At 34.9% G+C, this 10,776-nt stretch overlaps 1 protein-coding gene across 1 annotated transcript; it reads left to right on the top strand.

Annotated features, from left to right (window-relative positions):
* Window positions 1-408: 408 nt before the first annotated feature.
* On the top strand, window positions 409-10,651 carry LOC113501793 (protein disulfide-isomerase A3). Its single transcript, XM_026883051.1, has 9 exons — window positions 409-662; window positions 753-961; window positions 1,812-2,040; window positions 4,737-4,853; window positions 5,751-5,883; window positions 8,002-8,162; window positions 9,476-9,707; window positions 10,007-10,144; window positions 10,296-10,651. The coding sequence occupies exons 1-9, from the start codon at window positions 514-516 to the stop codon at window positions 10,398-10,400; spliced, it is 1,473 nt and encodes a 490-aa protein (XP_026738852.1). The 5' UTR covers window positions 409-513; the 3' UTR covers window positions 10,401-10,651.
* The last annotated feature ends 125 nt before the right edge of the window (window positions 10,652-10,776 follow it).

Genomic DNA, 10,776 nt, shown 5'->3' with positions numbered 1-10,776 from the left:
TAGTAGGTAATAGTAGGAATCATATCACACATTAAAATAAGTTCTCCTTGAGTGATAACCTAGCAAATTGTTTATTTACTGCCCTTCTCTCGTGTACTATATATAGTATGAGTCTATTAGTTATTTCAGAACATCTGCTTTTATCTACTTGTAGACTTTCTTAAAATACTTTACGATTACAGAAATTTGGAGAAAATTCTCCTGGAAAGATGAAATTATAAAATAAATAAACAAGATGGCTATGATCACAATGGAACTTTACTTCATTTCATTCATTTGGAAAGTTTGTCTAGCTTGTACAGCAATATAAATGTTTCATGCAAACATTACGTTGATTTCGGAACGCATCAGAAATCCACCAATCAGAATCAGCCAACGCTGTGCCGGCAAGTGTCATCATCGGCATCATACGTGTATTTTTCCGGTCCTTGTCCCTTGCATACTTTTCTCAGCTTGACTTGGACGGCGAAGAATCGCGCACGGTTTTACGAAAGTGGCGATATAAAATTAAAAATGTTGGGATCACTCAAAATTGTATTATTATTAGGTGTAATTTATTTATGTAAAGCAGCCGAAGAAGATGTATTGGACCTTACAGATTCTGACTTCTCGACTGTGTTAGGCCAACATGATACAGCTCTAGTCATGTTTTACGCACCATGGTGAGTAATTAATGATTTATCGTAAGTATAAACTTATGAATGGCGTTTAATGAGCTAGTTGTTTAATATGAGTGTGTAATTGTTGGTTAGGTGCGGTCATTGTAAGAGACTGAAGCCTGAGTACGCGGTTGCGGCCGGCGTGTTGAAGAACGATGACCCTCCTGTCGCGCTGGCGAAGGTGGACTGTACCGAGGGTGGCAAGAGCACGTGCGAGCAGTTCTCAGTGTCGGGATACCCCACACTCAAGATCTTTAGGAATGGAGAGGTCTCGCAAGAGTACAATGGCCCCAGGGAATCAAGTAAGTTCTAGAACAAGCTTTATCACTACGAACTTGTAAACATCCTTGTTTACTTAAAATTCTAGCATAACTTATTTTAAAATAGAAGGTAGTAAGGAAGAGTGTATGTAAAATATGAGTAAAAATCATTTTCATTTTAAAAGCTCTTGAGCATTGAGAACTTGAAAGTTTTTTTTTCTATGTATCACCTACTTCCATTTTGGGTAACACTTTTTTCCTGGTCTATCTTTATAACATTACAGGATTACCAAATAGGATAGTAAAGCAACTCAAAATATTAAAATATATTTTATGTGGGCACTGACACTGATAATAGCTTTTATTATAATATCCTGTAGCACAGATAAGGCTACTGAGGGTGACTTCTATGGAACAATAAATCTATTCAATTCTTTAGATAATGCCATGATATTGAGATATCAATAAAAATACATTAAAGATATTAAGTAGGTTTAATAGTTAACAAGGCTATAAACTAAATTATGTCAGTTTTCAATATTCTTATTATTATATTGCTTGTTATTTTACCTCATACCTACTACTAAAATATTAATACTGTATTTAGTTACTAGTTACTGACAAAAAGCCCGTTTAATTTTATTTTATGAGATAATTAAATATAGTTTCCTTTGTTTATTCTGAAACCATACAAACACTTAAATAAAAAAAAAAACAGATGTTGATTATTTTAATTTAATACTGCATTGATCAATTAATCATTAATTATAATTTACAGTTGAGATTATCATTATATACTTTCAATGACATTCCAAATTCAAACAGTCAACTTTTTTTCCCCAGTTTCATCTGGGCACCAGAGCTTTTGCTAACCTACCTCTTTTTTCAATAGATGGCATTGTTAAGTACATGCGTGCCCAAGTTGGCCCAAGCTCCAAGGAGCTCAAGACTGTTGCTGACTATGAAGCCTTCCTGAACAAAGATGAGGTGGTTGTTGTTGGATTCTTTGAGAAGGAGACAGACCTCAAAGGTGACTTCCTCAAGGCTGCTGACAAGATGCGTGAAGAGGTTGTATTTGGTCATGCTACATCTGAAGAAGTTCTTGAGAAGGCTGGATTCAAGTGAGTATAATATCAAAACTTTTTGATAATATTTTTTATTTTTGATAGTTTTTCGAAAATTCCACACTAACGTTGTAGGTTGACTACTACATGTATTTCTACCAAAACTATCTTAGTAACAAGATATAGAAAAAAATATATACTAAAAATGTTCATATCACTATAGCATGTTTGTCATGCATATAAATGTATGTTATTATATTTATTTCTATATCAGCTAGTATCTAGCATGAAATGGCCAATTTATAACGCAATTCCGTGACAAGCCGTTATTTCTATATAAATACGCGATATGATACTTATACAATAGTAAAAATAAAATTTTTTGTTTAAACACTAAATACCAAAAAATATAGCCACTTAGCAACTAATAAAAATTGTCATAACTATAAAGAAATTACTACTTATTAACATAGCTTGAACAAATGTTTTCCATACAATTATTGCATTATATTAACGAAAGTTATGTGCTTTTGGTATTTACACAGCTGTGAAAATACTCCAAATATTAAACACATTCATAAAAGTTTTTTACCTTTCAACATGTATCAAAGAACCCACAGTCATGACATTTCCAAGTCGATAACGATATTTGTTATCAGTAATGTCTTTAGGTAATATTTATTGAAAGTGTTTTTTATAGTTCAGCTTAACAGGTTTGCTGTCACGCTGAAAACAAACGAAGGACGAATTTTATCGCGAGCATTGTTGGTAAATTTGATCGCATTAGCAGTAATACGTTTTATTTTTATGGAATAAGGTTGCTTATTGGATAAATCGTGTTTACCATGCATTGGTACGGTTTGTAAGCACCATTTCTGCATTGTACTGACCATTTGTTCAGTGAAACTATTATCATAATAAGTGCTTTAGATGTAATGTCTCAGGAAATATCACTGTCTACACTTTACATTATTCTAATCTTAACATCGGCTTTCGCCCACGAGAAGATTTATATCCTATCGCATGTACGCCCACAAAATAGACCATCAACAAGTGAATTTTATATTCCAAAATACATTTGATAAAATATATATATGTACATTAATCTTAATTGTTGCATTCTTACGCAATATTATACATTGATTATTGCAATCAAAAAGCGAAATCATTTTGGGCATTGATTAGTATTAACGGATGGAAATCAGTGAATAAAAATACATTAACACATCCTGAACCTAATTAAAACTAACCAAATTGGTCCAACATCCTTTAATCAATTATTTTAATAACAAAACGCTTAAAACTTTATTGTACGGGAAACTGAACCTGCGTAAATAAATATCTAACGATTGGTATCCGTGACACGACACGCAACGAAATATACGACCAACTATGTGTTAAAAAATGAAAGCAAGGCATTAATGCTTAGCAAAAAATGTGACTGTATTAAAGCATTAGAAAATTCAAATTACTTGTATGTAATACACGCGCGTATTTATCAGGATAGCCCGCCGCTAGCTCTTGATAAAGAACTCTGGATAGGTCCGAAAAACGCGTAAATAAATAATTATGACTCTGCCGCATGAAAGTTACGATACGAAATTTAAAGTAAATACTAAAGAAAATTAATTATGATTACGAACGAATTTAAATTTTTTAGGAAGATATAAACCGCATAGTAAATCTTTACACACATTTTCCTGAAAACAAACCTAGCAGAAACAGTTGTTTAAAATTAAAATTACACAAAATGTTATTTAAATATTAAGTAATTTTGTCATGAGATACATCTTAAGCTGCGTGATTCAAGCTTCCCTAGCCCATTATTTCAACCAGTCATCATCGCCCTAATGACTTTCACCCCGGTAATATTACACTTTATATATGACTTCAGCATCGTTACATGCGGTGTCTTATCCGTTAACATTACGTGGACCATCTCTATAGGATTCTGTCTACGAGTGTAAAACCGGTTTCCTCAGCGGCAGAATTTACATACTATTTTGTTCAATCCAGTGTCTTTAATTATCTTAAACTATTTAGTAATACTACCACTGAACAGTGAGAACGTATTCGGATTAATATTGATTTTTCAACAAACAAATTAAATTAGGTATGTAAAAATGTTCAATTATGAGAAACAATTGAATATTTGTATATACATAAATGTATTTTTATAATGTGGACTTTTGTTGGCTGACTTTCTTGAAGTACTTTTTACGGTTTTACTTAATTTTTTACTACATCAGTTACCTGTAAATAAGCTAACCTTTGTTATCGTTATTATACGTATCGTTTCGTGCACAGGTGTCAAATATACATACTAATGTTTGGAATTATGAGTGCTGTATCCACCTGTTATATCTTTTATCAGTTGTCTGTACTATTCATAAAAAAAAAAAAACAGTAGAATTGAGGTATATTTGCATTATTGGGAGCTTCTTATGATTATATTCTTATGTAGTTCTTTGGCAGTAGATATTAGCTTGGGAAAAAGAAAACTGTCGTCTATTCACCCCCTTTCTTCAGTCAGTTGATAATTTGCCTTAAAATTATTGAGATCTTCCCTCTCTCAAGCTTTTTGCCGACTGAAAAATCGTACGAAGTATCGGCGCCTAAAAAACACAACTTATTTTAATTACATAAAAACAAAACTTCATAAAGCAACGCTAGTCTAGTCTTTATCCCCCATATACATTACAAACACCTTCCACAAACAAGCCTACATAATAACACTGCTGCATTGTCAACAGGAACGACGTCGTATTGTTCCGTCCCAAACGCCTCCAGAACAAGTTTGAAGACTCGTCCGTCGTGTACAAGGGAGACGTCGAGAAGTACTCGCTCAAAGCCTTCATCAAGGACAACTAGTGAGTTTGTTATCATGTTTAACTAGCGTACGAAACTAGTTGTATAGAGTTATTTATTTATGAAATAGATTGATGATGCTGATATGAGAAGTGTGTGAATAAAAGCTCGATAAAAACATTTAGAAAAATGGTGAAACGTTGAGTGTGTATCACTCATAATAAAAGCGTGTTAAAACCAAGTTGCCTTTTCAGCATAGTTAGTGTCATATAAAAATTATGATCTTGTCTACATCACGCGAACTAGCCTATTTGCAGTGCATTCGTGTGTGCATGTTAGGCGTATCGAAGAACCTTTAAAAATTGCGTGTATTTTGCTATTGACGAATTTAACTAAAAACAATAACTTTTTCATGGTTATTTTCTAATTAAAAAAGCAAGTTTTTAAATACTTGATACCCAGGTGACTGGTAATTTATAATTTCATATTTGCCAATGATATCAAGAACTATAAATGCACCTTGTTGCCTGTTTTTCGTGCTACACCTGCACCAGTTATAGCATTTTTTTATATTGTTATTCTAGAATTCATAATTCCGAGACGGCTGCGTGGCGTTATTGAATTACTAGGACTCAATACATACAATTTCCATTTATTATGCACTCATTATTTACGTAGTTACTACTACGAGAACTCCGAGCACACGCTTTCTACAAAGTTGAAACTCAATAATGTTTAGTAAAAGTCAGACATAACAAAGAAGTTAAAATTCCGGAACGAAACGGCTAATTCTTTCGTGTAAACTAAATACGACAAGTGGCTGTCTAGTTAATCTTGATGGCGAATTGATAAAACACATTCGCGAGTTGATTAGCTGATTCAATTTTATCATCAATCATTTTAGACTTTATGGTTAAACCTTACGGTATAAAATGGCTAATAGTAAGATGTTTCCACAGCCACGGTTTGGTCGGAATCCGTCAGAAGGACAACATCCGTGACTTCACTGACCCCCTAGTCGTCGCCTACTACGATGTGGACTACGTCAAGAACGCCAAGGGCACCAACTACTGGAGGAACCGCGTGCTTAAGGCAAGTCTAACAATATTATCGTTAAGTAGGTCAAGTTTACAATACTTCGCCAATTTGACAGAATTACGGTGTAAAAAAAGAAATGCCCTATACTTAAAATAAAGTACCAAAACCTTTACGTAAATAGTTTGGTGATGATACAACCATTCATACGTTCTAAATCGTACGACGTTACGTTACGTTTTAAATTAAACGAAAAAAATAATGAAATCGTAATAAAAACTGATATCTCCAGTTAAGTTTTTAATGAGTGTGTCAAATCAATTATTTTCTAAATATCGAGCGTGAAGAGTCGCAAAGAATAGTGCAACTTAATTAGTTTTATCTTAACTGACAATTTTCTGCTTTACCATGTGAAATACAAGTCATAAAATAGCTTGTTATAACCAGGGACCGGCCGGATACTCATTGAAAGGGTTTTTGAAGGGGTTTTTTTAAGCGCTTCAAGAAAAAACCCTATGACATATGTTACACCTTCGAACGGATTATTGCAACCCTGTTCCGAACAGGTTACCCTTTCACTACCCTGTAACACTGTAACAGGGTAACCCACTCCAACCTAAGACAATGTAATATGCACTCTTTATCATAGACATTAGTTTGAAAATAGTATAACCACGAGCGCACGTGACATCTTACCGCCCAGCGGCGACATTGTTGCATTTACCGAGCGACTTGTAAACATGGAATAAAAATCATTGTGGATATGATCTTACAGTTTAATTTTGTTGTGATATATATTTTTCGTGTCTATACTTGTAGACCAGGGTCGATAATTTTTAAAACCAAAAAATAATAATAGTAGGATGAAACCCATTAGAAAAGAAGGGGAATATTATAAAAAATTAAAAATGATAAGAAAAATAATTTACGGGTGATCTGAGGTCGGGAAGGGGGTGGGAGTGACGTTTGAAGAGTAAAAAAAGGGTTTTTCTCAATTTCCGGCAAAAGTAAAATTCGTATCGAAAAAAGTCAAATGGCAAAGTTGTAGGTAATAAAAAGATCTAAAACTTTTGTGTTTACATTTTTTTCACATAACCTCAAAATTTATGTGAAAAATCCAAAAAACCAAGATTGTGGTTTTTTATTTTAATCTTTTACAAAAATTTATTTTTGTAACGAAATTTGGTGAACTCTTACTTTTTTGTGTCCCAAATACGCTGTAATTTATTAGATTAAAAATATTTATTTTTTCACCTTATTTTGAATTAATATAAAAAACACTCTAATTTTCAATCGAAAATTCACCCGTCAAATCTTCTCAGAAAATGCAAAAAATGAAAAAAAAACTTGTTTTCGTTTTTTTTTTAATTATTATAAATAATTTCATCTAAAAAATTTGATCTCATTTTGTGTTCAATAGACCAATAATCGAGGAAGGTTTTAGGCTAGGTATACAAAATAACGCTGCAACTAATAGGAGCGAAGATTTAATGGAAAATGTGGCAAATACGGGGAAAAATATTAATCTTCGAGGGCTTTCGTTCAAAAATTCCTAACTTATATCTTCTAACCACGCGGACGAAGTCGCGGGCAACACGACGTTTCGCGCGTAGGTAGTTTGTCCGAGAGGCGCGAGTCGCGGCGCGACGCGTCGGCGATAGAAGAAAACAGCTTTAGTCTTAGTAAAGCAATGAGGGGCCGCTAGGGTGCAAGTATGCAGCTCAAGTTTAGTGGGTAATTCAGGGTAACACGAATAAAAGCCTTTCGTGAAGGTAACCACTTCAAAGGGTTAAGTTATTGAAGGGGTTAACCCCTTCACGTGGTTACCATAATGAAGGTGTTAACCATTTCGCTGGGTTTCGAGGATGTAACTCGAACAAAAGGTAACACTGCGATATGAGTTACCCCGTGTACGGGTTACCCTGTCAAACGGCTTAACTCTAAAGTGGGGTTGTCCGGTCCCTGGTTATAACATAAGTTGTACGCATAAATTAGACTTTTTTGCGACAAGTTATAATTGAAGGTTATGGTGAATATAGTTAATTCGAAGTTATGTAAACTCCATATTTTCCGTGTAAAGTATTAACCAGCTTATGTTAATAGAAACAAGTATTTTCCGACCTTTTCTATTTCGTTTGTTGTATAACCCTTAAACCTTTTATTCCCAAACTACAGGTTGCCAAGGAGCTCTCTGAGGTTACATTCGCAGTGAGCGACAAGGACGACTTCACTCATGAGTTGAACGAGTACGGCATCGACTACGCCAAGGGTGACAAGCCCGTCGTCGCCGGAAGGGACGCTGACGGCAACAAGTTCGTCATGTCAACTGAATTCAGGTGGGTCATGCGTTTATACGTATTTCACCTCTCAGTAGTAAAGGTGGCCTATCACCACCTCTTAATTTAAGTACTGTTGTCATAGAAGGTAATCATCAACAACCATGCCAATACAACATCGATTCACGATTTCATCATGGTGTTTATGATTAAAGCGATTTCTGCGTATTAAAATAATAATGGAGGTTTCTAAAGACTTGGATTAAAAAAAATAACTTAATAGAATTTTATTTAAATTCGCCAAGTAGTTTTACTTGATAAAGTAACTTGCCTCCTTTCCATAATCACAGACTGACACATTTATGTCGCCTAGAAATTGTTTAACTTGTCATAACTGTTATTCGACCTGTCACATTCAATCAGGCTATGCCATCGACCTTTCACCGATAAATTATGTTAAGTTACTGCATCGGAAGTGCGTGTAAAGGGGACACATTTGCTATGGGTTAACTGCCATATAAATCACAATAAACATGGAAACTGGTTTAATACTTGGAACTCCCGTGTATTGATATTGTTACTAATAGTCCTCACCCTGGTTTCTCGAACGCTGAACAACGCAAAATTAGTTAATTATGTATTCTCCTTTCATCTCTAGTGGGTCGTGAGTCTAGTAATAAACCAATCAAAGTCGTGTTTGCCTGTCAACGAATTCGTTATTCAGCCTTCCAGAAACCGGGGGTCTGGTTTGTCTTGCCTATAGTGTAATCAGAAAACCACTATTGTCACATCGACGGGCCTTCAAAATCGTTATGTTATTAATGTTAGAATTTTATAACATACCTGAAACTCGGAAAAAACTCTTTACGAAAGAATAAATTTAGTGAACCAAATCACAGATCCTTTCTGAATACGCTGGATGCGTGCCAATACCAAAAATAAAAGATTTGATTATCCTCATTCCGCTTAAATACTTACCACTCAGAGATGTTATACCATTGTTTATGGAACTGAATATTTTTATCGTCATGTTATCGTCGTGGTGTTGTTTCTTACGATTGTTTCGCGCCCCGTTAACTTTGTTTGAACTTAAAGCGTTACCATGCAGTAATGATAAGCAGGCGATTCACTTCGAGCCTGAACTCATTAATGATTTTCCAATGTTATTTAAATACAATGCTGTGAAATCGTTGAACTTTAGCTGTAGTATTAATTATTTTTGGATATTAACTTTTTTTTCCGCTTGAGTTTATCTTATCGAGATGTATCACACCATGGTTAAAATGGTTTTAAAGTGTTAATTGGCAAAAAGATCCACAATACCCATTATCAAGTTGTTGTATGTAAGATTTCATTTTTAATTTCTCTTACAGCATTGACAACCTCGTTGCGTTTACCAAGGACATGCTCGATGGCAAACTCGAAGCCTTCATTAAGTCTGAGGCTATTCCCTCCTACAACGACGGGCCCGTGAAGGTAGCTGTCGGCAAGAACTTCAAGAAAGTGGTCACCGACAGCCACAGAGATGCCCTCATCGAGTTCTACGCCCCGTGGTGCGGACATTGTCAGAAACTTGCGCCCATCTGGGAGGAGCTTGGTGACAAGGTAATATTGATAGATAGATCAATAAGAAACGTGATACTAAGATTTATAACAAAATGGTTAAAAGAAACAGTGCATTGGAAATTTATTTTAAATCTTGCATTTTAAACCTGTAATACTTTAGTGGTTTCTTAGGTTTACGCCCAGTCTGCCCGTGACCATGATACCTGCAAAGGTTTCGAAACGTCGGGAACTAAAATCTAAAATTAAACCGCGAAAAAATCCGTAAAAGTAGTTTCATTTCACTGTAATACTTTTCTACGACACAAAATTTTTACTTAATTTTCTTTTTCTGATCACAGCTGAAGAACGAGAATGTGGACATTGTGAAGATCGACGCTACTGCCAACGACTGGCCTAAGACTCAGTATGATGTATCTGGATTCCCCACCATCTACTGGAAGCCCAGTGACAAGTCCCAGAAACCAGTTAGATACAACGTAAGTAATAATGACAGTTGCTAAATATTTATTAAAGTCAATCTGAACTCATGTCAAATCCTAAACCTAATAATAGACACAATACTTTGATTATGTCCCTTCTTTCCTTTCCTCCTTTCCTGCTAAAATCTTGTCTTTCTTTATATTCCAGGGTGGACGTGCCCTCGAAGACTTCGTGAAGTACGTCGCTGAGCATGCCACTGACGAGCTTAAGGGCTGGGACAGGAACGGCAAGCCTAAGAAGGAGGAGCTCTAAACATGTTGTGATGTTAAACTTTCCATGAAAGATCTGTGTGTGAATGGAGGGCGTGCGTGTGTGCGTGACCGTTACTATAGAACCACTGACACGTCGACTTAATTATCATAAAACTGTTCAGTTGTCGTACAGTCGGGTTGGACGTGTTGGTTTTATAAATCTATTTTAGATTGATCTAAATACAGTAATTTTGAATGCATTTCTTTATATAGTGTCGGTGGAATAACAAATAAATTAGGTTGTATTTATAATTGTTTGGTTTTATTTATTCTTGTCTTGTGGTCTTCCTTTGCTCTTGTGAATTAAATGCTTGCCTTGTACATTTTTACTATAGAATATTTACTTCAGTTTTTTCAACCATATCTCTGAAGTACAT

This window comes from Trichoplusia ni, chromosome 16 (genome assembly GCF_003590095.1).
Source record: "Trichoplusia ni isolate ovarian cell line Hi5 chromosome 16, tn1, whole genome shotgun sequence".
Classification (NCBI taxonomy): Eukaryota; Metazoa; Arthropoda; class Insecta; order Lepidoptera; family Noctuidae; genus Trichoplusia; species Trichoplusia ni.
Note: the sequence above shows the minus strand (reverse complement) of the source record. Positions and strands in the feature narration are given on the sequence as shown.

Coding starts and splice junctions, on each gene's coding strand:
- LOC113501793 (XM_026883051.1), top strand. CDS start 514: ATGTTGGGATCACTCAAAATTGTATTATTATTAGGTGTAATTTATTTA. Junction 5,884..8,001: donor GGAGGAACCGCGTGCTTAAG/GCAAGTCTAACA, acceptor CCCAAACTACAG/GTTGCCAAGGAGCTCTCTGA. Junction 9,708..10,006: donor GGGAGGAGCTTGGTGACAAG/GTAATATTGATA, acceptor TTCTGATCACAG/CTGAAGAACGAGAATGTGGA.